Source organism: Melanotaenia boesemani, chromosome 17 (assembly GCF_017639745.1).
Source record: "Melanotaenia boesemani isolate fMelBoe1 chromosome 17, fMelBoe1.pri, whole genome shotgun sequence".
NCBI lineage: Eukaryota > Metazoa > Chordata > Actinopteri > Atheriniformes > Melanotaeniidae > Melanotaenia > Melanotaenia boesemani.
The window spans coordinates 26,880,531-26,907,337 of record NC_055698.1 but is presented as its reverse complement, the minus strand read 5'-3'; the positions used below and the strand labels follow the sequence as shown (position 1 = coordinate 26,907,337).

At 37.0% G+C, this 26,807-nt stretch overlaps 5 gene segments (V, D, J or C); 2 read left to right on the top strand and 3 right to left on the bottom strand.

Annotated features, from left to right (window-relative positions):
• The first annotated feature begins 613 nt into the window (after positions 1-613).
• On the top strand, positions 614-12,178 carry LOC121656699. The segment is given in 3 exon segments: positions 614-813; positions 1,097-1,178; positions 11,813-12,178. Coding segments are annotated over 3 exon segments (465 nt in total).
• A 2,281-nt stretch (positions 12,179-14,459) lies between these two features.
• Positions 14,460-15,598, bottom strand: LOC121656715. The segment is given in 2 exon segments: positions 14,460-15,382; positions 15,499-15,598. Coding segments are annotated over 2 exon segments (363 nt in total).
• Positions 15,599-17,585: 1,987 nt separating this feature from the next.
• LOC121656391 lies at positions 17,586-18,784 on the bottom strand. The segment is given in 4 exon segments: positions 17,586-17,780; positions 17,883-17,889; positions 18,303-18,624; positions 18,732-18,784. Coding segments are annotated over 4 exon segments (576 nt in total).
• An 898-nt stretch (positions 18,785-19,682) lies between these two features.
• Positions 19,683-21,174, top strand: LOC121656390. The segment is given in 3 exon segments: positions 19,683-19,691; positions 19,993-20,074; positions 20,699-21,174. Coding segments are annotated over 3 exon segments (417 nt in total).
• A 4,162-nt stretch (positions 21,175-25,336) lies between these two features.
• Positions 25,337-25,829, bottom strand: LOC121656389. The segment is given in 2 exon segments: positions 25,337-25,668; positions 25,776-25,829. Coding segments are annotated over 2 exon segments (384 nt in total).
• Positions 25,830-26,807: the final 978 nt, after the last annotated feature.

Genomic DNA, 26,807 nt, shown 5'->3' with positions numbered 1-26,807 from the left:
AAGTGGCTCTCTATGGAAATCTGCTGACTCACTCCAACAGGGACTTGGATCAATCCGAAAACATTTGATGACGATGATGATGATGACATGTATCAATGAATCAATTAGTTTATATTAAAATTATGTTGTAGTCATTTTAGATTCAGATTAGTATTTGAGTGTTTATGTTGTAGAGAAAAAGTTTACATATAATGCCTCCTAATCTTTATCTAAATGCTACAAAACAGATTTGAACTTTCTACTCATTCATCTACCAGCTCACCCAGCGCTACTTATCATATAGTCTTTGTACTGAATGCATCATTTTTTCTCTACAGTAACAAAACAGTGATCGGGGACGATGTGGGGTTCAGTGTCCAATGATGAGGATTATGGAAAATCCTGGGATCAAACTGCTGATCTTGCAGTTCATTAAAATCCACTCCACCAGCACAACCATGTTCACCCAGTGGACTTTTTAAATTCATTATTTATACTTTCTTCTCACAATATTTTTTGTTGAGAGACGTTTAGTGGATTAGTTTCATCTTAAATTTGATTTTAATTATTTTTTAAATGAGAAAAATGTCTTTGGGAAAATGAACAAATGTCTGAATAAAAATATAAATGATGGACATTTTTTGCACTTTATCATCTAAAGTTTTTACATTAGCTGAATGTCCTGAAACTACATCATTCAATCATGTTGTAGTTTGTTTGTTCCAGAGTCAGAGAGCCGTGTCTCTGTACAGTCAGAGGTTTTTGTACGGCGGTTCAATGAGTTTGTATCACTGTGGTACACGTTCGGTGGAGGAACCAGACTGGATGTTGGAAGTAAGTAAAACTTCATTCTGCTTCATTTTAGAAGATAAATTCTCATCTTTCACATTTTCTGTTCATGATCAGAATAACAAAGAAATGTTTTTACTAAATAAATGTTGAACAATTTGTTCACTGAGATGCAACGTTCACTTCATAAAGAATATTGACATTTTAGGAAACAATATAATGTATCATGAGGAATTGGAGGTGATAGAAAAACGTTCTAATAACTTTATCTTGTGGCTCAAAGGTTTAGTTCAGTGTGAATATATGAGACGGTCGTGTCTCTGTACAGTCAGAGGTTTTTGTACGGTGGTTCAATGAGTTTGTATCATTGTGGTGGACTTTTGGTGGAGGAACCAGACTGGAGCTTGGAAGTAAGTTTAGATTTTATTTAACATGACTGTGTTGTTCAATCAAGTTTTTCTTTATTAGTTTAATGTTTGTCTGAAGTAGAAATAAAAATATATATACTTTTGTTTAAAGAGAAATATTTCTATTAAACTTAATTGGAGATCAGCTTTACTAAAATTCTTCCACATTTCTGTGAAAATCCGTGTTAATAGTTTTTGTTTGGCTTCATTCGTTCGTGACATTAAAACTTTTTCTAAAACAGAAAAAAGAAAATTTTAAACAACTACAGAATAATTAAATCTGGAAATTATATTGTTATTCAGGGCTTTTCTGGTTTAGTTGTGATTCGTGGATTTCAGTGAGTTGCTTTTAATTTTTGTTTATGTATTTTCATTTTAATTGGAACGAAAGTAAAAACATGTAAATGTCTGAACGTTTTTCAAACTGATTCTGAGCTGAAATGCATGAGAGGTTTCTAAAAGGGAAGTGAAACAATGTGAGTCAGTGATTGTTGGAGCAGGAAAACATCTGGTAGAAACTTCTTAAAGAAGAAAATCAACTTTCTCACAGTAAAGATGTCTGCTGTTTGATTGACAGCTGTGTGGTTCCTGTCCTCTAATCTGATTGGTGTCTCCTAGGTGATGTCCGCCCCACCCTGACGGTGCTGCCCCCCTCTAGTGAGGAGATAAAGAAGGGCCATGCCACACTTACATGTCTGGCCAACAAGGGCTTCCCCTCAGACTGGAGTCTGTCCTGGAAGGTGGACGGCAGCAGCAGCAGCAGCTATGAGGAGAGCAGGAGCCCCGGGGTGCTGCAGAAGGACGGCCACTACAGCTGGAGCAGCACCCTGAGGGTCCCTGCAGACCAGTGGAGGAAGGTGGGCTCTGTGACCTGTGAGGCCACCCAGGGCTCCCAGACTCCACTCTCAGAGACACTGAGGAGAGACCAGTGCTCCCAGTACTGACCTGATTCACTGGGAATCTGATCCTGGTTTTATTCTGTAGCTCTTCTTCTTCAGTATCAAACACTGTTCCTTTCTTCTCATTTCTGATTTACCATTTTTTCTCTTAATCTTTGTGATGTTTTGATTATGAAATGTTCTTTGTTTTTTGTAACTGAGATTTTCTAAGTTTAATAAAATCTCTTTCATGAAAAGAACATGTTTTGTTAATGTTTATTAACAACAGAAAAGAAAGAATAAAATGACATGTTGTCCCACCAGTTGCATGAAATTATGAAAAATTTAAATGCAGTGTTCAATCATTTTTAAAAGAACAGGCTAAAATGATAATTTACATTCAGACCTGATAGAATTAAATTAATCTAGTTTTCAGATTTTTTACAAAAAAAACTACAGAATTTCTCTGTAGTTTCAGTGACACCTCAGTGACACACTCATCTTGTCAGTTGATTTAACCAAACATTATCAGGCTAGTAATGTTTACCGTTCACTTCATGTTTCCCTGTAGTGTTAGCATGTAGCTTTATTGAACATACACTGTTCAGTGTTGATGACATTTTGCATTATATTTGGTTACAATTTAAAACCTGCAATTGTTGTTTGTTCTACTTTTAACTATGTGTTTATAGTTATTTTCCCATATTAATGTTTGTAGCGTGTCATTTACACTGATGAAAAATAATGCAATTGCTTGCATGAACAATAAGTAAATGAACTATGATTTTTGTGTTACATCTTTTAAAATCGTTGTGTTTGGTCGACACTGGTACATTTTCACTTTGGCCCTTGGAGGGAAAACATCTGGGCACCCCTGTGTTAGAGGAACTTCTAATGAGCTTTTAAACTCTTCTGCAGACCTGGAACATGATGCTAAACGCTCATTTCAGAAAGTTTTGCTCTGCTGAACCCAGATGTGATGATGCAGGTTTTAGCTTTAAAGGTAAAATAAAACTGCTTTAGTTACAGGAGATTACATCAGAAAGAAACATTCAGTAATTAATCTGGTTGTGTGTTAGAAAGATGTTTAAACTTCATTAGCAGGTCTTTGTAAAGATCATAATAAAGACTGCAGACAGCTGATCTGACATCAGTTGATGAGAGCTGTGCAGACACTGAACTTCACTTGTTTTAATGTTGTGTTTTGTGTTTTTATTCCTGTGTTTACCTTTTAATATGTGTTGTTTATTCATGGGAGAAAAAAAGCTAATTAAAAACACTGAAGAACAGGTTGGTTTGATATGTGATCATAAATGTGTGAAATCTTTAGTGAAATCAGAGACTAACTTTGATATTTCTGTCATATTACTGCTGTCATGGTTTTGGAGACGTCATGATTATCTCTGTGACTAAGATGGAAAACTGAACGTAAATACAAAATAAATTAACGGTAAATTGGAATAAAATGAACTGCAATGTTTTATTCATTTTGGTGGGACAATGTATGTGAGATTGTTAATGAATAAATTATCAGTGAACTGTATCAGTCTCTACAGCTGTGAGTTCAGTTTCTGTTCAGTTTGACTGACGGAGGATTTTGTACGACCCTGTTTCACTGTGTGTGTCATGATACGGTGGGGATGAGAATCCAGTGCAGGCTTAAGGAGGCGGGAGGCAGACCAGTGCAGGTAAAAGGTTTTAATAAGGTAAAACTTAACTCACTTAACGCAACAACCTTGACATGGAACGGGACAAAGCTAATAACATTAACAAACCTTGTCATGAACTGAAATCTAACAGTAACACTAACAACATCTAACAGCAAACATGACATGAACCACATCACCTAACATTAAACAATAGATGGGCAAGGAAGAACTCAAACTAGTGATGACAAGATCGAAACCATGTTCCAGTCCGTACTGAAACGTATGTGGAATGTTTGCTGCGAAATAATGTTCCATGATCTGAATCAAGACACGGATGTCACATGACTCTTCCATATCGCGTTCTATTACATCACCAATCGGTCTGAAACTTCACGGTTGTTTTACCTGCTCTAGACTTAAAACTCAGTTTAACTAAATGTGAAATGATCTTTTTGTCTTGTGCTCAAAATGGAACAATGAAAAATGTTTACTACATTTCCACAAAGTAAAACTTCTCTAATTTATTAATAATTATTGTTCGTGCTTTTGTTGGATTGGCAGATGCTCTACTAACGGCTGTTTATTTGCAAAGGCTTGCCTCATTTATCTGTGTGTATTGTACCGAGCGTTTTTGAGAGTTTGAATTGTCTGGAAATGGAAGGAAGCAGAAAGCGTCCCAGGTCAGCTGTCTGGGATCACTTCAAGCTTGTTGACACTTTTTTCTTTTCTAAACTTTTGCTCAAACGTTGCTCCAATCGCTCTGCACCTGCTGCACGACTCTCTGTGGCAAACCGTTAACATTTAATAGCAAAACTTGACTATCCGGAATTAACATTATACATATCAATAATTTCATTTTGACTAGTTGTAATTATATCTAGTAAGAATTTTAATTAAAGATATCTACAATTTCATTTTGACTAGTCAAAAATACAATTCGACAAATCTAATTAATTTTTGACTAGTCGCAAAAGAATTGCAGATATCAGGAATGACGTCACTTTAACTGACACACGACTCGTCACACATCCTAAATGACAATTACAGATATCTGTAATTAATTTTTAACTAGGCAGAATGAAAATTAAAGATATCTCAAATGTAATTATGACTAGTCAGAATTGTCTTGTTGTGCAAGACGTTGCTCATGTGAGGCATCTCCTTTGTTGCTCATTACTATGGTAAGCTTTCAGTCTGATATTGGCTTATTGAACAAAACATTTGAACAGTGAGTTAAGTGCATGTGAAGAAGAAAAGGCAGACGAAATGGCCATAGCTCGGTTAAAGAATCTGGTCAGTGGTTGGAATGGGTTTGATCAACAATCAATAACATAGATCCTAGCTAGCTAGCAGCTAAGGAATGGAGCTCCGATGCTACGACATAACAAGCTACCACGTTTATGGTATCAGTGTTTACACGTATGAATAGTTTAGAAACTACAAATCTCTGGAAGCTCACGAACATTTCAGGAATGGCTGGATGCAGGACCTGTTCACGTTTCCGCCGCAGGACTGCACAACACAGCTGTCACTGCAAAGGTAAGCTAACCTGCTGTTAGTGAAGTTATGACTGGTGGTTAGGGTTACTTTACTTGTTTTGTCTAGTTTTCTTTACTTATTTAAACTCTGAGCATAAATTATTAATATGCATTACAATGTTGCAAAAACAAACAACTTCATATTTATATTACATAACTCAGAAAAAGTTTTAAATGATCTAATAATCCTACCACATTTTCATACAACATAATTACTCAAGCTAATATGTCAGTCTGGCATCAGCCAGTAAACCAGAAACTAATAATACTGACATCATTATAAATTAAGCAAAATATAGCAAACACTTAAAAACTGTTGTAAATTGTTGTCTGTCTGCCAGTGTGTGTCTACAGGTCTTGTACTCCCAGCACCTGACTGACTCTCCACTGAAGCCCTGGGTCATTGATGTCTACAGCATGCAGCAGCTAAAGAAGACTTTTAGATCTGCTCTCATTGTTCCTAATTTGCACATAGTTTGCAGGTTTTAGCAAAATTCCACATTATATTGTCTCACGCTTCTTCACATCTCCGACTTCCGCATGACCTTATTTGGAACACCATCACCAGCAGCTGTTAGGACGGCGCAGCTGGAACACATCAGCCTCATCACACCTCCCGCATATAAGCTCCAGACTGACATCCAGTCATTACTGGATTATACTACTCACTGTGGTAACCAGTCGAGCTCGCAGTATTATTGTTTGTACTCAAAGTTATTGCTGACCATTGTGTCTCCTTTCTCCTTTAAGCACCCGACCTGAACCCTGCCGGTTTTCCAGAATCCTGTCTGCCCGCTCCATCCCGTCCTCAAAGCGAACTCATCGAATCATCCCTAACAATAAAGTGTTCTTTGTTTTTCCCTGCGCTTCAGTCTCCTTGGATCCGCACACCAAACCCTGACACAGTGTTGAAATTGCCATACAAAGATATGAAATTATCTCACTACATTACTTGAAGATATTATGCCACAACTTCAATGTTTTTATTATATCATGTGGCATGTACATATTCTGGTTTTTCTTTTATTGAAATTGTGTCTGTTTACCGTTGTGTTGCTACTGTTTATTCTGACTCAGAATTTCAATAAAAACTTAATAAAAAAAATAACTAAATAAAACAGTCTAGCTTCTCAACCGGTTAACAATCATGTTTTCTATTCAGTGTTTATCTCCACAAGATTTTTAAATGTAATTAAAATTTTATGTAATTTTCATTGTTAAAACTTCCACTAATTATTTATGTGCTTAAGAGGCAACGGCGATTTAAAAAGACTTAAAAAATGCCATTGACACACTTTATAATTCATTTTTAAGCCACATACTAAAACAAAAAAGCTTGCACATTTTTGCTTGCACAAATATTATGAAAAGAAAAAACAAAAAACTTCTGTCTAACTGTACAGATACATCATCGCCATCATCTTCACCGTGTGTCTTATCCTCTGTGATCAGCTAATCACCAGTGTCTGCATCCTGGTGGACTCCATCTCTGCTGCTTGCAGTGTCTCTTTCCTCAGCTGATCCGTCTTCTTCGTCTTGCAGAGCGTGCAGCGTTTGTGGGTGTAACTGATGTGTGTCCTAGAAGCAGAGATGGTGCACAATCGGGGCCAGCCTCCATCATCTCATAAGCTGGTTGACCTGCAATTGCATGTTTGGTGTTATTGAAAAACTAGTAAACATTGAACGCTTACATTATATTTCACAATCTTAACCACTTAATCTAACCAGTTAACCATCCCATCAGATCTCACAGAGCACTTTTGGTATTTACCTGTATCTTTAAAATCATTCACTCTGTGACATTTGATATAAGATGATTAAATAAAACACTAATCAAACATAAACATATTAAGCTATTTCTATTTCCCTCCTTATGCCTGTAGTTTACAAGTGAAGTTAGCTAAATGTGAATATAACGACTTTACAAAGCAAAAAAAAAAAAAAAAAAAAAAAAAAAAAAAAAAAAAAAAAAAAAACACTTGTTCATTAACATTACTTACTTAATCAAAAACAGCAACAAAACACTCCTACTTGCATTTATGAAAATGCCGAGAGCAAACACACATGAAGAGAGATGGTGTTGAAAGTGATTCGTCTCACCGCTGCGACCGAGGTCATCCGATGGCTCTTTGTTCCTTCATTAACCTGCTGTCCATAGCCTATTTTCCAAGTAGGAAACCGGAAAACTAATGTTGTGGCCTACTTTTCTACCATAAAAGTCATGTGACTTAGTATGGCAGTCTTTCACACAACACGAGACTCCCATTTTATCAAAGATTATAACACAGGCAAAGACAGTTGTTTATGAGGATGCAACCAACATGGCCGCTCTCGCCACTCCCACTCACCTTTACAGATATCTGTAACGTCATTTTGCCTTGTCAAAATTCCAATACAAGATATCTGCAAATACATTCTGACTAGGCAGATTGAGGATTAAAGATATCTGCAATGTGAGATATCTCCAAGTAAAATCCCTTTCAAGATATCTACTGTTACGTATGGACTCCACGGAGACAAGGGCAGGTTAACTATACTTTATCATAAAGACAGAACACAAGGGAGAGGTCTTACTCGAACCGGAGGAGACGGTTGGAGGGACAGGAACCAGGAACGGAGAAGGGGTGAGTCCATGAAGTATTCAGGTTTAAGGTCCGACAGGAATGACTGTGGTGCTGGTGTATATAAGGACTGGTGAGTCAATGGGGACAGGTGTGACAGGTTGGGTTGATTGGAGACCTGGGTTCAGGGACAGGTGTGGAGGATCAGGGGAATGATGACGGAGAAGTGGCAGGACAGTGTGACAGTTTTTCATACCTGACAATGTTAAGCACATCTAGGCACTGTAAGATTAAATTATGTTTTGTATTAATATTTATTTCTTTTTTTGAGTTACCTGGAGTTCAACCTCTCCTTCATGCTGCAGCAAAGGTGTGGCCAAGGGCTGAGGATTCTGATAGGCTGCTGCCAGCTCCATTGGACTTGACCACATGCTGCCGTGTCATAGGGGTGTTTGGGAATCTACTTTGAGGTTTTTGTGCAATTTTTAGTAGCCATTGTATTTCCCCTTTTTGTGTTGTACTCTTGATTTAGCTCAGCTTGTATTTAAGTTCACCTGTTTGATTGTTCAGGCGGTCAGTTTGTTTGCTGTGTTCATTCAGTTGTTTGCTTGCTTAAGTTCTACTTCGTTCTGATTTTGAGTCTAGTTATATTTATTTGGCCTCTTTTATCAATTTGTTTAGTTGAATTTTTGGATTTTGTAAAACTTGGATTTTTGAGGTAAAAAAAAAGACCCAGGTTTTCGAACAAAAACGTCTTGTGTCCTGCCGCCTTACTGCTTGGTCCCTGACACATATATTACAGCTGTTCAGCTTTTTAGTGAACAGGGGAATAAATTGAAAGATGACGGCGATAATTTATGTGTTAATTGTTAAAAATGCTAAATTTGTTGCAGCCTTGATGACATCAGATTAGTCATGATGAATTTCCAATCATATGTAGTATAATGGTTTAACATTTGAGGCATTTATGTATTTCTTTTTACTTATATTTGATAATTAGGTTTCTTATTATGAAATGTTTTTTTTTTCTTTTATCTGTTTTTTTAACTTGTGGTTTCTGATGTTTTACTGTAAACACAAGGTCAACAGTCACTGCAAACGAATGTTATCTTTTGATTCATTTAACATTATCATTAAACAAAATTGCATTTAATTCTAAATTATACTCATATATATCGCCATAAAAATTATTTTATCTCATATAGCTGTCCTCCAACATGATAATTTATCGTTAAAGCTCTGGAGACACAAACCCACTCACAGAGTTTCACTTCAGTCTGACTGAGGGATAAATCTTTTCACATGTAACTTTTTCCACCTGTTATATATTTATAAATATTAAAGCTGTTCAAATTAACCGCAAAGCTGAGGTCAAAGGTCACTTCCATGAATTTTCTCTATGACAAATGAGTTAAAACTTATTCTGTTTTAAAGTTTTAGTAAATTGTGGATGATGATGAGAAAGATTCTTCATCAAAATTTAATCCAGTCAAACTTTCCTTTGCAAATGTTACTCTGTTATTAAAGCAATGGTGTGTGTTAGAGAGAGAGAGAAAGAGAGAGAGAGAGAGAGAGACAGAGAGAGAGGAAGAGAGAGAGAGAGAGAGAGTGTGTGTGTGTGTGTTCAGTGAACTACATCGGGCAATTCAGTTTCTGTTCAGTCTGATTGAGGGAGGTTTTTGTACGACTGTTTTTCACTGTGTTAACACACCACTGCTATGATAACTCTCACAGTAATAAACTGCAGCATCTTCAGCCTGAACTCCACTGATGGTCAGAGTGAAGTCAGAGTTTGATCCACTGCCTGTAAAACGACCTGGAATCCCTGATTCTCTGCTGCTAGCATCAAATATGAGGAGTTTAGGTATTTGTTCATCTTTCTGTTGGTACCAGGCTAAATAGTGGTTACCACTCCAAACATAAACATTGTGACTGGTTTTACATGTGATGGTGACGGTTCGTCCCAGATCAGATGTCACTGCTGCAGGCTGAGTCACTGTGACCTGTCCTCTGGACTCTGAGGATACAGAGACAAAAACTTAAAGCAGCTTCATGGTTTAGTCGGCTTCATTTCAGAGGGACAGATGTTCATAGAGGAGAGGAGTTTGATTCTCTGGACTTTACCTGTGAAGCAGCAGCAGAGGAGAGTCCAGATGAGGACGCAGATCAAAGTCATGTTTTTCATGAGGAGGATTTCTGTGTCTTCTGTTGTCATGAAGGACAGCTGTCAGTCATCCAGTCTTCAACTCTCAGGACTATAAACTCTCCCAGAGCACTGGAGCATGGTGCTGCTGATGCAAAGTGGCTCTCTATGGAAATCTGCTGATTCACTCCAACAGGTACTTGGATCAATCTGATGATGATGAAGAAGATGCTTATCAATGAATCATTTAGTTTATATTAATATTTGTTGTAAGAATTTTAGATTCAGATTAACATTTGAGAGTTTATGTTGTAGAGAAAAAGTTTACATATAATGCCTCCTAATCTTTATCTAAATGCTACAAAACAGATTTGAACTTTCTACTCATTCATCTACCAGCTCACCCAGCGCTACTTATCATATAGTCTTTGTACTGAATGCATCATTTTTTCTCTACTGTAACAAAACAGTGATCGGGGACGATGTGGGGTTCAGTGTCCAATGATGAGGATTATGGAAAATCCTGGGATCAAACTGTTGATCTTGCAGTTCATTAAAATCCACTCCACCAGCACAACCATGTTCACCCAGTGGACTTTTTAAATTTATTATTTCTACTTCCTTCCCACAATATTTTTTATAGAGTCATTTAGTGGATTAGTTTCATCTTAGATTTTATATTAAATCAGATTTATTTGGTCATATTTTAAATAAAAACAAAGTCTTTGGGGAAAATGAACAAATGTCTAAATAAAAACGTGCTGCATTGTTTGTTCCAGAGTCAGAGAGCCGTGTCTCTGTACAGTCAGAGGTTTTTGTACGGCGGTTCGATGAGTTTGTATCACTGTGGTACACGTTCGGTGGAGGAACCAGACTGGATGTTGGAAGTAAGTAAAACTTCGTTCTTCTTCATTTTAGAAGATAAATTCTCATCTTTCACATTTTCTGTTCATGATCAGAATAACAAAGAAATGTTTTTACTAAATAAATGTTGAACAATTTGCTCACTGAGATGCAACGTTCACTTCATAAAGAATATTGACATTTTAGGAAACAATATAATGTATCATGAGGAATTGGAGGTGATAGAAAAACGTTCTAATAACTTCATCTTGTGGCTCCAAGGTTTAGTTCAGTGTGAATATATGAGACGGTCGTGTCTCTGTACAGTCAGAGGTTTTTGTACGGTGGTTCAATGAGTTTGTATCACTGTGGTGGACTTTTGGTGGAGGAACCAGACTGGAGCTTGGAAGTAAGTTTAGATTTTATTTAACATGGCTGTATTGCTAAATCAGCTTTATCTTCTTCTTCTTCTTTAATGTTTGTCTGAAGTAGAAAGAAAAAATATATACTTTTGTTTAAAGAGAAATTTTTCTATTAAACCTAATTGGTGATCAACTTTACTAAAATTCTTCCACATTTCTGTGAAAATCCATGTTAATAGTTTTTGTTTGGCGTCATTCGTTTGTAATATTAAAACTTTTTCTAAAACATGAAAACTGAATTTTAAAAAAACTACAGAAAAATTAAATCTGGAAATGATTTTGTTATTTAACACTTTTCTTATATAGCTCTTAGTTGTAGATTTTACTTGGTTGCTTTTTATTTTTATTTATTTTTTTATTTTAAGTGGAACCAAAGTAAAAACATGTAAATGTCTGAACGTTTTTCAAACTGATTCTGAGCTGAAATGCATGAGAGGTTTCTAAAAGGGAAGTGAAACAATGTGAGTCAGTGATTGTTGGAGCAGGAAAACATCTGGTAGAAACTTCTTAAAGGAGAAAATCAACTTTCTCACAGTAAAGATGTCTGCTGTTTGATTGACAGCTGTGTGGTTCCTGTCCTCTAATCTGATTGGTGTCTCCTAGGTGATGCCCGTCCCACCCTGACGGTGCTGCCCCCCTCTAGTGAGGAGATAAAGAAGGGCCATGCCACACTTACATGTCTGGCCAACAAGGGCTTCCCCTCAGACTGGAGTCTGTCCTGGAAGGTGGACGGCAGCAGCAGCAGCAGCTATGAGGAGAGCAGGAGCCCCGGGGTGCTGCAGAAGGACGGCCACTACAGCTGGAGCAGCACCCTGAGGGTCCCTGCAGACCAGTGGAGGAAGGTGGGCTCTGTGACCTGTGAGGCCACCCAGGGCTCCCAGACTCCACTCTCAGAGACACTGAGGAGAGACCAGTGTTCCCAGTACTGACCTGATTCACTGGGATTCAACTTTGTCTTTGTCTTTCACCTAATTTTCATATTTGTCCTTTCATATGAAAGAAGTTCATGTTTTCATATAATAAAGATGTTTGTTTTCAAATTTTGTCTGTTTTCTTGTTCATTTAGACATTTTTGTTTTCTTAAAATGTAAAAATGGAAAAGATATTCAGAGAATGAAATAAACATAATTTCTGTTCATTACAAATAATAACACATGCCAGATTATTTAAATGTCAAAGTAACATAAAGACACACACTAATTGTTTGTATTTTAGGGTGATAAAAAAAAATAAAAAATAAATAGTAATTATTATTATGAAAAATTTTAGTCATGTGTGTTTCCTCTGAAATTTGATCAATTACAGAACACCTAAGAAAAATATGTAGATGTTATTATTTTCTCCTGCTCAGGAATATAAGAAAACATATTCATATAAATTCGGGCCTGAATTTGTTCCAAGAGGTTTTTATAAACCACATGTGGTTCATACTAAAGAATAAAACATGTTTTATAATTATTGTAACATCAAAGTACCTCAAACCTGAAAAATGACTTTAATACAAACCATTTGGCTGCTAACCCAGAGGTGTGTGGTCACAAAGCAGCTGATGTTAACAGCTAAGCTTGTCACGCTACACTAGCCCAGATGTTCACAGCCAAACTATGTCAACCTGGAACTGTCAAAGTAACGTCCTTATAAAATGGACATCAAGGGACTGCAGACCAGAGGACAGGGGTAATCTGAGATTTTACAGCTTTTTCTCATATAATTTATAAGCCTGCGTCCAGAAGCACAATTTTGTCTAAAATCCTGCAGCTTTATTTTGTTGATGGGAAAGCAAAATATTTAGATTGTTGATTGTTTTTATTCATTAAATTATTTTCTAAACAGCTAAGTCTAATTCAGGCTCACGGTCAAGCTGGAGTCTATCTCAGCAATTAGCAGGTGAGAGACAGGACACCTGGATAGTTCACCCGTCCACCACAGAGACAAACACTCACATTCATGCCTACTGAGAATTAAGAGTCATCAATTATCCTAACTTGTATGTCTTTGTTTAGAAATCATATCCACAAATAAATGTTTTTCTTTGAGTCTTATTTACTTCTGTAGTTTGTTTTTTATTTGATATGTGACTTTAAATGTAGAGATAGATATAACTGTTTTTAACACATATATTTTCAAACAATACAACTGTGAATCTGAGGTCAAAGGTCACTTCCAGGAGGTCGCCCAGGGCTCCCAGACTCCACTCTCAGAGACACTGAGGAGAAACCAGTGTTCCCAGTACTGACCAGATTTAATGCAACGTCACACTGGATTCTAAATCTTTCTCTTTGTCTTTCTCCTACTTTTAATTTATAGGTTATTTGGACATATAATAAAAAAGATAAAAGAAAAAATAACCAGATTATTGTAACTACTTACAAATAAGAAAATATTTTCATGTCACAGAGATAACGTCCACCCTGATCATGATTTTGGATCAATCAATTAGTCAGACATGAACCAATGTATGGACATGAAGAAAATAACACCACAAAATTATAAAACTTTTATCTTTGGCATTAATAAAATGTTTTTCAGGCCTTCATTTCAGAATTTTTCCAAGTAAAGTTATTTCCAGGAAATCATTAAATAAGAAAAACAATCCCATGATGGAGGGAGAATTGTCCAGAGTGTTCCCTTCATCTCCTCCTGGCACTGCTGGAACATCTTTATTAACCCCCAGCGCCACATCTGAACAGGATGAAGGAGGTTCAGAATGAAGATGGATGGAAAAAAGTCTGGAAATGTAAACAATTACAGACTAAAATTATAGGAAAAATGTAGATAATATTGTCTGCTCTTCATTAATATTTTAAAAGAAATCTTTATAAGAATTTGTACATGGATTTGTTAAAGAAATATATATATATATATATATATATATATATATATATATATATATATATATATATATATATATAAAAACCAGGTGTCCACATGGTTCATACTGAGCAATAAAACTGGTATGTAAGCTGTGACTTGAATAAAATCATCTTCCTCCTCACTGAACTTTTACATCTTGGACAAGATTCCTCATAAAAGTTGAATTTTGTGCTTCTGTGTTTTGATAAAAACAGATTAGTTTTATATTGAATGTTTGTAATAGAATCAATGTTTATTAATAAATATTAAAGAGTTTTTATCCAGAATAAATATTTAACATTCTCCATCTGTTTCTATCAACCCAATAATTAATTTATGAGTTTAATCGTTTCCATATTTAAAAATCTGATGGGAAAACTGCACATATGTAAAACATGAATATAACCCTCTCTGACCTCTGATAAAGAGACTTGAGTGGTCACATGACTACTTGCAGTCAAGTCAATGAGTCCATATTATGTTTTAATTCTGGCCTCATTAATCTAGCTGCTTCAAACATTTTCTGTAAAATGAAAGAAAGAAAATATTTGCTGTAACTGAATAAATAACAGAGCTGAATGTGGTGATCAGCACTGTCGACTCAAACCAAAAAAGGTTTCTGGTTCAAATTTCAGGTTGTATGATGCCTCTGTGTTTGTGGCTTCCTCCCATCATACAAAAACATGCCTGTTAGGTTACTTGATGAATGTAAATTGATTATAAGGTAGGAGTGGGATCTTGTATGGTTGTTTATCTCACACAGTCCTGAACTGGATGATTGATTTATAAAGAAAAATCTGGACATTTCGATCACGATGAGGATATTTTCTTCTGCTGGTTTAAATTGGTGCATTAACACGTTTCAAAGATCAGTGCTGAACTTTGATCACTGTCTGGTCTTATATTATAAAGTTGTGTACCATTACATTCAGCTGTGTTGTGGTTTCAGTGAGCAGCTCATTCAGATCAGTTCCTCTCCAGCTGAAGGAGGTTTTTGTACGATGTTGTATCACCGTGTGAACGGGAAGCTGTAACCACACTGCTGACAGTAATAATCTCCTGTATCTTCACTCTGGATTCCACTGATGGTTAAAGTGAAATCAGTCCCAGATCCACTTCCACTGAAACGATCTGAAACTCCAGACACACGAGTTGTAGCATAATTTATGAGGAGTTTAGGAACCTCTCCAGGTTTTTGAAGGTACCAGTGAAGGTAGGCGCCCATGTTGGAACTGGCTTTACATTTGATGGAAACAGTCTGTCCAGGAGCAACAGACTGAGATCGAGGAGTCTGAGTCAGGATGATTTCACCTGATGAACCTAAAAGAAGATGAGAGAAGCTGTTACAGTAAGTCTGACTGGAAGAAAATTAACAATTAAAAAAAGGAGAAAGAAGTCTGACATTTACATGGAGCTCAATACTGTTTGTTTCTCACCCTGAACAAGGAGCCCCAGGGTGGTCAGCAGTAGAGTCAGTGACATCATCATTGTGCTGCTGGTGTGTTCAGTGTCTCTGAAAGGTCTGAACAGCCACTGATCAACACTGACCTCTAAACAGCTGGGAGCAGAGAGGCAGGACACATATGCAAACACACACAGTCAGTCAGCTGCAGCTGTTCTCTACATGGCATCATGTTTCATCCTCACTGATGAGAACATCAGTAACATTATTAGTTTATGTCAGATGCTCCAGTTGATTCTTCTGTATTCAGTCTATTTCTCTTTGTATGCTGTAGTTCTATGTAATTGTTTTATAGGAATATAAATACAATAGTTTTATAAGTACAAAAGTTTAATATCTTTAGGGTGAATGTAATATTTCACAGAGTAAATCAGTCATGTGTTTTTGAAGAGATGCTGATTCTAGTCCTCTACATGGCATCATGTATGTTTCATCATCACACATTTGCATCACAAGTTTGTTGGTATTTAATAGATTTATTAGGTTGTCATAATTGTTTTCATAAGAATTAAGGTTTTAGTGAAAGGTTCTGCACAAGCCTGTAAATGACCCACTGATTTGAGTTTAACTGCACGTTTATCGGCTCCTATATTGCTTTACTCCTGAACAGGATGCAGTTTTAGAACAAAGATGGATGAAAAAGAAAAACTGTGGAAATTTTATCATCTGTAACTCATGTCAATAAGAGGTTGATATTATATTAATATTTTCTTTCACCCATGAATATAGTAAAACATTAACAGGAATTAATGAGAAGATTTTTTTAGAGAATCTCTGTATCTTCCACTTTAAAAGTCCCATCCAATCAGATACTTTGTATATAAAATTTGTATGAAACGTACAAATAAAAGCAATAAAATCGACATTAAAAAAGCAGCACAAGCAGAGACCATCACTCATACACAGGTGTACATTCCGTTATTGCACTCATCCCTTAGAAAACATTTTGCACATTATATGTGTTATTTAGTAGCGAGTGTGGTGACTGCAATTGGATAAAATCAGTTTTTTCTTGGTTTTCATTGTTCTGTAAAGTGTCCAGGGTGTGAATTGTTCTCAATGATTGTCTGTGCTTTTTAAGGCTACAAGAACTGTGTAGTTCTTCTACTGCCAATGATCTTTTGAGTTGTTTTGATGACCCTCTGCAGAGCTACTTTACAGCCGCTGTACCACACACCAACACAATACAATAAGATGTTCACAATGGTGCACTGATGGAAGGAAACCAGCTGTCTCTTTGAAATGTTGTTTTTCCTTAATACCCTTAGGAAGTGCAGTCTCTGCTGTGCCTTTTTCAACAGCTTAGGGCTGTTCCAGCTCCAGGTCAGGTCCTCTTCAATGTGGACCCCCAGGAAGGCTGAGGGATGTGGATGTATGTGGTCCCACTCACACCCTTGAACTGAGACCAGACAGGAAACTCCTGATCCACATGCATGTAGCATGTGGGTGACAACAGATCAACCAGTTTGTCCACCAGTCTGTAGGAAAGGATGGTGTTAAACGCAGAGCTGTGGTCCAGAGAAAGCAGCTAAACATAGCTTCCCTGCTGCTCCAGATGGGTCAGTGCAGCTTGAAGGATTGTTGCATCAGCATGTTCCTCGGATCTTTCTGCCCTGGAAAATATTTGGTGTAACTGATACAATGCCAAGGCTGCATGGTTATGTTGTGGATAACATTGTTGTCTTATAACCAAAAACTTATTTTAAATCTCAGGTCAGTCTGTCTATGTGGAGTTTGTATGATGTGATTATGGGTTGGAGGTATGACAGTGATAAATACAAGTTGATAATATGGACTTATTGGACTTAAGTGGTACAGCATTCACTAGGTTGTTGTTTCTCTTTTTATTGTGACTACGGGTGACAGACATGTTTTAGCTTTTATTTTTCTTTTCTTCATAAATAAAATAGCTTTTTATTTTCTAAAGTCTTTGATGTTGATCTGTGTCTTAATGTTTCCTCATCAATATCAGAATATTTCTGACATGATGGTTTTCAGTTATTTAAGATGTTTTGATAGAAGTCAGTTCAGTTTCTGTGCAGTCTGACTGAGGGAGGTTTTTCACTGTGTGAACACATCTTTATTGTTGATGTAGTGAAAACTCTGACAGTAATAAACTGCAGCATCTTCAGCCTGAACTCCACTGATGGTCAGAGTGAAGTCAGAGTTTGATCCACTGCCTGTAAAATGACCTGGAATCCCTGATGCTCTGCTGCTAGCAAAGTATATGAGGAGTTTAGGAGTTTGTCCATCTTTCTGTTGGTACCACGACAAGTCCACACCATCACCCTGTGACTGGTTTTACGTGACAGTTCCTCTCAGATCAGATGTCACTGCTGCAGGCTGATTCAATGTAACCTGTCCTCTTAGATATATTTCCATAAAAACAATTTTATCTCATGTTTTTGAGATATAAATTTTTTTCCCCCAGTTATATATTTACAAACATTAAAACTGTTTAAATTAACTGTGAAGGGCAGGACAAAGGTCACATACAGGAATTTAATCTGTGATTGTGAAAAATTTGTTCAAATTAATTCTGTTTAAAAGTTTTAGTAAATCGTGGATGATGATTAGAAAAATTCTTAATCAAGATTTTATCCAAAATTTTCTTTAGAAGTTTTTCTTTGTTATTGAAGCAATGGTGTGTGTTAGAGAGAGAGAGAGAGTCAGAGAGAGTGTGTGTGTGTGTTTGTGCAGCAAACTGCATCAGTCTCCACATCTGTGAGTTCACTTTCTATTCAGTCTGAAGGAGGTTTTTGTACGACTGTTTTTCACTGTGTGAACACACCACCGCTATGATAACTCTGACAGTAATAAACTGCAGCATCTTCAGCCTGAACTCCACTGATGGTCAGAGTGAAGTCAGAGTTTGATCCACTGCCTGTAAAACGACCTGGAATCCCTGATGCTCTGCTGCTAGCGTAGTATATGAGGAGTTTAGGAGTTTGTCCATCTTTCTGTTGGTACCAGGCTAAACAGTGGTAGTAGCTGTTATAAACATAAACATTCTGACTGGTTTTACATGTGATGGTGACGGTTCCTCCCAGATCAGATGTCACTGCTGCAGGCTGAGTCACTGTGACCTGTCCTCTGGACTCTGAGGATACAGAGACAAAAACATAAAGCAGCTTCATGGTTTAGTCGGCTTCATTTCAGAGGGACGGATGTTCATAGAGGAGAGGAGTTTGATTCTCTGGACTTTACCTGTGAAGCAGCAGCAGAGGAGAGTCCAGATGAGGACGCAGATCAAAGTCATGTTTTTCATGAGGAGGATTTCTGTGGCTTCTGTTGTCATGAAGGACAGCTGTCAGTCATCCAGTCTTCAACTCTCAGGACTATAAACTCTCCCAGAGCACTGGAGCATGGTGCTGCTGATGCAAAGTGGCTCTCTATGGAAATCTGCTGACTCACTCCAACAGGGACTTGGATCAATCTGATGATGATGCTTATCAATGAATTATTTAGTTTATGTTAATATTATGTTGTAATAATTTTAGAATCAGATTAAGATTTGAAAGTTTATGTTGTAGAGAAAAAGTTTACATATAATTCCTCCTAATCTTTATCTAAATGCTACAAAACAGATTTGAACTTTCTACTCATTCATCTACCAGCTCACCCAGCGCTACTTATCATATAGTCTTTGTACTGAATGCATTATTTTTTCTCTACAGTAACAAAACAGTGATCAGGAACGATGTGGGGTTCAGTGTCCAATGATGAGGATTGTGGAAAATCCTGGGATCAAACAGTTTATTAAAATCCACTCCACCAGCACAACCATGTTCACCCAGTGGACTTTTTAAACTCATTATTTCTTCTTTCTTATCACAATATTTTTTGTTGAGAGACGTTTAGTGGATTAGCTTCATCTTAAATTATTAATTAAATTAAATTATTTTTTTAATGAGACAAATGTATTTGGGAAAATGAATAAATGTCTGAATAAAAACATAAATGATTGAAATTTATTGCACTTTATCATCTAAAGTTTTTACAATAGTTGAATGTCCTGAAACTACATCATTCAATCATGTTGTAGTTTGTTTGTTCCAGAGTCAGAGAGCCGTGTCTCTGTACAGTCAGAGGTTTTTGTACGGCGGCTCAATGAGTTTGTATCACTGTGGTGGACTTTTGGTGGAGGAACCAGACTGGATGTTGGAAGTAAGTAAAACTTAATTCTGCTTTAATTTAAAAGCTATACTTTCATTTCTGTAATTTCTGCATATGATCAGAATGGCAAAAAAGTTTTTGCTTAAAAAATAAAGAAAAATATTTTTTCTATTATTTTGTCCAAAAGTTACTTTATTAAGAACAATTAACAAATTGCATAAATAAGGAAAATAATCTAAAATATTATAATGGGCTAAATAGGATTAAACAAGTCTTTTTCAATTGACATGATAAATGGAGCTCAAAGGTTTAGTTCAGTGTGAATATATGAGACGGTCGTGTCTCTGTACAGTCAGAGGTTTTTGTTCGGTGGTTCAATGAGTTTGTATCACTGTGGTGGACTTTTGGTGGAGGAACCAGACTGGAGCTTGGAAGTAAGTTTAGATTTTATTTAACATGACTGTGTTGTTAGATCAGATATTTTCTTTTTTACTTTAATGTTTGTCTGAAGTAGAAATAAAAATTATAAATATATATTTACTTTTGTTTAAAGAGAAATGTTTCTATTAAACCTAATTGAAGATCAGCTTTGCTAAAATTCTTCCACATTTCTAAGAAAATCCATGTTAATAGTTTTTGTTTGGCTTCATTCGTTTGTAACATTAAAACTTTTTCTAAAACAGAAAACAAATATTTTAAACAACTACAGAAAAATTAAATCTGGAAATGATTTCGCTATTTAGCACTTTTCTTATAAAGTTGTTAGTTGTAGATTTTACTGAATTGCTTTTTATTTTTATTTATTTATTTTTATTTAAATTGGACCCAAAGTAAAAACATGTAAAAGTCTGAATGTTTTTCAAACTGATTCTGAGCTGAAATGCATGAGAGGTTTCTAAAAGGGAAGTGAAACAATGTGAGTCAGTGATTGTTGGAGCAGGAAAACATCTGGTAGAAACTTCTTAAAGGAGAAAATCAACTTTCTCACAGTAAAGATGTCTGCTGTTTGATTGCCAGCTGTGTGGTTCCTGTCCTCTAATCTGATTGGTGTCTCCTAGGTGATGCCCGTCCCACCCTGACGGTGCTGCCCCCCTCTAGTGAGGAGATAAAGAAGGGCCATGCCACACTTACATGTCTGGCCAACAAGGGCTTCCCCTCAGACTGGAGTCTGTCCTGGAAGGTGGACGGCAGCAGCAGCAGCAGCTATGAGGAGAGCAGGAGCCCCGGGGTGCTGCAGAAGGACGGCCACTACAGCTGGAGCAGCACCCTGAGGGTCCCTGCAGACCAGTGGAGGAAGGTGGGCTCTGTGACCTGTGAGGCCACCCAGGGCTCCCAGACTCCACTCTCAGAGACACTGAGGAGAGACCAGTGTTCCCAGTACTGACCTGACTCACTGGAAATCTGATTGCTTTACAACTCTCAGTCTGTTTTCTTTCTTTCTCTCTATTTTGTTCTTTCACCATAGAATTTAGCATTTCTTATGGTATTGTGTATTATTTTTATGTTTCAAATGAATAAAGTTTTCTTCAAATAATGTTTCAGTGATGGAAGTGATGTGACTGGTTTTACTCTGGTAATGATATAATAAAAACATTTAAAAATCTCATACCACTTATGTTCTCTTTATTACTCAATATTGATGCTAGATGGAAACTGATACAATGCATAAAATCTTAAAACCTTTCTGAAATGTAAACAGTGGAAAAGTAATGTGCATCAAACATTTTTAGACTGGAGGCATTTGACAGATTCTTTGTGGTAATAAAAAAGAAATTGGTATTAATCCCAAAAGTTGTCTTTATTTTCATTAAAAGGACTTGTCATTATCATCAGCGTGACAGAACTTTTATGTTGCACATTTACATGAAGGCAACAAATCATTTAAATCCAAATTGAACAAGTTCCTCTCAGGTCAGATCAGAAGTTTTATATAAAAGTACAAAACAGAACTTTTCCAATAAAGTTTAATGAACTAAATTTTAAATTAAAATTAAATTGAGTATATGTCTACATTCATAAAGAGCCTCTTCTTTACACTAACTTTATCTACTTTCTTCAGATGTGACTGTACTGTAATGTTCGGTACTGAGCTGTTTATATTAACACTGTTTAAAGCTGTGACACGGCCGGAGGCCGCGGTACAAGGAAGCGGACCCAAATACAGAACACTCAGTGAGACAAGGAGGGAGATGCAAACAATGTTTATTAATAATAAGTGTTTGTGGCTTGGTCCAGGTCCGGGAAGCTATTCCTATGAGAAGACAGAGGGTTAATGCGGGTCTGAGAAGGTGCTGGGTTATGTCTACTATGGCAGCGGCTTACTGTATTCCAGAGGTAGACCGACATTGGAGGAGTAAGCCATGAGATGGTTTCTGGTGGTGGTGACATGAGCTTGGTTGCAGGCAGGGCGAGCAGGCAGGGAGTTGGCTTGGTACGAGGAATAGTCCTAATCCTGGGTGCTGTGGTTATCCAAGGGATCAAGGCCTTAGGCTGAGGAATAGAGAAGACAAGATGTGTATTCCAGAGATCAAGGCACAAGATAAATCATGGGATGAGACCTGATTAACATGCTGCAAAGAATGACAATCTGGCAAAGACTGGAGCTCCTGCTTGACCCTAAATAGCTGGGAGTAAAGCCGGATAATGAGCCTGCTGATTAGCTGCAGGTGGTGTCAATTGTGGCTCCAGACTCCGCCCTCAGTCCCCATGACAACCTGTTCAGCCCTACCTACAAGCTCAGACACACATACACACAGAACCATGACAAGCTGTATAAGGTTTATTGTATGGCTTCAATGAACCACATCAGTTTTTCTTACTGTTCAGTTTCTGTTCAGTCTGACTGGCTGAAGGAGGTTTTTGTACGAGTGTTTTCCACTGTGTGAACACAACTTGGCTACTGATAACGTGTCCAGTCTGACAGTAATAATCTGCAGCATCTTCAGGCTGAACTCTGCTGATGGTCAGAGTGAAGTCGCTCCCAGAGCTTGTTCCACTGAAACGATCAGAAACTCCAGATTCACAACTATTAGTACAAGAAATAAGAAGTTTGGGAGATTCTCCTGGTTTCTGAAGGTACCAGTTGAAGCAATAACTTGGACCTGGACTAACTTTACATTTAATGGAGACAGTCTGTCCTGGAGTAACAGACTGAGCTTCAGGAGTCTGAACCAGACTGATTTGTCCTGATGAACCTGGAACACATGAAAAGACAAAGAAGAGTTATTGAGACAAATAAAGCTTGAAGAAAATAAATCACAATCCCAAGAAGAGGATCATTTCTTTAAAATGACAATGAATCACAATTCTGTTACCTTGACTAATCTTACCTAATAACCCCTCTTTACCATTTATATGAACAACAGAAAATAAATATTCACCAATGGTAGAAAAAGTATCCTTTATTGAACCATTAATAGATGAGATAGTGATGACCGACATGCAGTAAGGAAGTCATGTCAGCGCTTTCTTTCTGACTCATCAGACGCCCACAGCCAGTAGATGGAGCTCTTTGACCTGGTCCAATGATTCAGAACACTAAGCCATTTTCAAGCATTTGGGTCAAAGATGACTCGATGATTCATGAGGCCTTGGTTTCACCATCCATACAGTGCAGTTGACCAAGGTTAATTTCCTTACTTTCGGAACAGGGAACCACACTAGACAGGAATGAACCATACAAGGACCTGACAAGGACAAACTGAAAACCATGGGGTATATATGCCCAAAGGGAATAATAAGGAACAGGTGAAGTGCATGAGTAATTAGACCAGGTGAACTAACGAGCTAGAAACAGATACTACAGGAACACAAGAGGGAAAACATACTTAACTTAACGTGACATAACCCAGAATTATAAACAAAAAATCAAGACAAAATCTAAAACATGACACAAACAATGAACAGAAAACCAAACACCATAAAAACCAAAACTAGAAACAAAGACCAAAACAGAACTAAACACGACAAACCAAAACCCTAAACCACGAGCAAACTCTAACACAACCTTAACACACCAAAACCCAGGAACCATGAAAGGAGGCCGCTTTGATGCATCGTTCCAAAGAACAGCAGCATTAAGAGGAGGCATCTACATGGATAAATCTATGGTCTGAACGGCCACTGATCAGCACTGACCTCTTAACAGCTGATAGGAGAGAGGCAGGACACATATGCAAACACACACAGTCACTCAGCTGCAGCTGTCCTCTATATGTCATCATGTTTCATCCACACGTGAGAATTTTTGCACCAGGAAATAAAATCTTTGGGGAATTATTTACTTCAGCTGCTTGTAAATAGGTTCCTTATATTAGTTTAATTTAGCAATAAGACCTTATTTGACATAATTGAAGGCATTAGTGAATAAAAATCTTTATAATGTTTGGATGTTATTATTTGGTGGTTTTGTAATGTGAGAATTCTTCAAGTCTTCATTCATCATCTTAAGAACTTCCCATGAAAACAATAAAAATCAAGATTGAAAGTTAAAACCTGGAGGTTAAAGTGACTTGATATTCATTCTTTAACTGTTTTGAATCTTTGGGTCAGATGATAATTGTCAGAAGGAAAATGTTTCAACATTTTTATCAGCATGAAAAAAATGGTAGAATAAGTAAACAAATACATCAGATTTAGAGAATCTGATCCCAAAGGTAAAAATGAAGCTCCAAGTCATCAAGAGTCATGTGATACGACTGAAAGCTGCTCTGTAGTCACTAAATAGACCTTGCTGAGCTTAACTGCTCCATTTCTTTCTGCTGGACAGACTTTGAGCTCCACAGTATTAACTGGGTTTTTATTCTTTGCTTTTTAATGGTTCCTGTTGACTCAGAGGAAAGTTTTATATCATTGTTGTTTAAAGTAATATTCTGAAAATTTGGGGGATGTTTTGTCTACTTTTAATTATTATTTCCTTTGTAAGTTTACTGATGATGATCAGTGTCTTCATCGTTTTTACCTTTTAAGTTTAGTACGATTAAGACAGTTACCAGTGAGGGATCTAAGCATAGCATTTTATGATACAAACTCACGTTTTACCACATAAGGTTCTCTGTCCTAAAGACTGGATTCACACACGAACATGTCTTCTATGCGCACGAGCATCCTATATGTAAACTCTATGATTGGAGGATACAGGACTGAGGAATTTTCTTTGTTTAAACCCTATATAAGACAGAACTGTACATCAGGTTTTAGGTCTTCGTTCTGGTTTTGGGACCTCCAGATTGTTCTGCAGAAATCTCTTTTGATAACTAAATTTTTGTAATAAACTTCTTTTTTATTATTCAAAGATAACTTTTCCACATCTCCTGATCAAGATACATCACCAGCACAAGGTCACAAGCTTTTTCTATGACTATCACATGATGCTGCTCCATGATCCTTCCTGTACATCATTATGGATATTAATGAAGAAAAAGATAAAACATGACTCTATAATCATATAATGCGTGTTTCCACCAAGATAGTTTTGATGACATTTTTATGAAAATTTAATATTTTTAATAAATGTTCTGAAGATTTAGTGGGATTGAACATTGTGTGTGTGTGTGTGTGTGTGTGTGTGTGTGTGTGTGTGTGTGTGTGTGTGTGTGTGTGTGTGTGTGTGTGTGTGTTTGTGTGATCAGTAAACTGTATCAGTCAGTTCAGTTTCTGTTCAGTCTGAATGAGGGAGGTTTTTGTACAACTGTTTTTCACTGTGTGAACACATACTGACTGTTGATTTCATGATGACTCTGACAGTAATAAACTGCAGCATCTTCAGCCTGAACTCCACTGATGGTCAGAGTGAAGTCAGAGTTATAGCCACTGCCTGTAAAACGATCTGGAATCCCTGATTCTCTGATGCTGGCAAATGATATGAGGAGTTTAGGAGGTTGTCCATCTTTCTGTTGGTACCAGTTTAAACAGTAACTAAGAGAATCACAAGAAAGATCCTGACTGGTTTTACATGTGATGGTGACGGTTCCTCCCAGATCAGATGTCACTGCTGCAGGCTGAGTCACTGTGACCTGTCCTCTGGACTCTGAGGATACAGAGACAAAAACATAAAGCAGCTTCATGGTTTAGTCGGCTTCATTTCAGAGGGACGGATGTTCATAGAGGAGAGGAGTTTGATTCTCTGGACTTTACCTGTGAAGCAGCAGCAGAGGAGAGTCCAGATGAGGACGCAGATCAAAGTCATGTTTTTCATGAGGAGGATTTCTGTGGCTTCTGTTGTCATGAAGGACAGCTGTCAGTCATCCAGTCTTCAACTCTCAGGACTATAAACTCTCCCAGAGCACTGGAGCATGGTGCTGCTGATGCAAAGTGGCTCTCTATGGAAATCTGCTGACTCACTCCAACAGGGACTTGGATCAGTCTGATGATTATCAGCTAATCAGTCAGTTTATCACTATAATGATAAGAAATTTGTGTATTCAACTGAATACAATTCAAGTCTGAGTTTAACTGATAACTTTGTAAATAGTAAATTAAATTAATCTCTTTATTTACAATCAAACATTGTAATAATGAAGACTTTTTTCGCATGTAAAATCTGACTCATCCTTGTTTCTGTAACTCAAGGAACATTTCTAAATTATGACATATGGTCTCCAAAGCTGAACCGGAAGAATTCTTCATGCATTTGTGTCCTCATGTTTAGATTATTGTAATTCCCTATTTAACAGCTTGCACAAATCATCACCTCTTTTACGCCTCCAGGTTATTCAAAACGCTCCAGCCAGACTATTCATACATTCAAGCAAACAAGCTCACATCGCTTCAGTTTTATACACTTTACTTTATCTCACTTATTATACGATTTGTTTAAACATCTTATATACTTTATTAATCCCAAAGAGAAATTATATTGCCTTAGAGAGCAGTAAATGATCAGACCACAGATTATAAATGTCAGCTTCTTATAAAATCCTCTGCTGCTCATTGTCTTTGTTCTCTGGCTCAAGATGTTTGTTGTCTCTCATATACAACCAAAGACATGGGGGGACAGAGGCTTTCAGTCTGTGGTACCAAGCTTGTGTAACAGTTTACTTCAACTACATTTAGATAAATCTGTGGAGTCCTTTAAAAAGCAGCTAAAAACTTTGTTATTTAAACAGGTTTTTAGTTTTTACTACCTGTTTATTTTATGGCGTCTTATGCCATCTTTTCAGTGGCTAC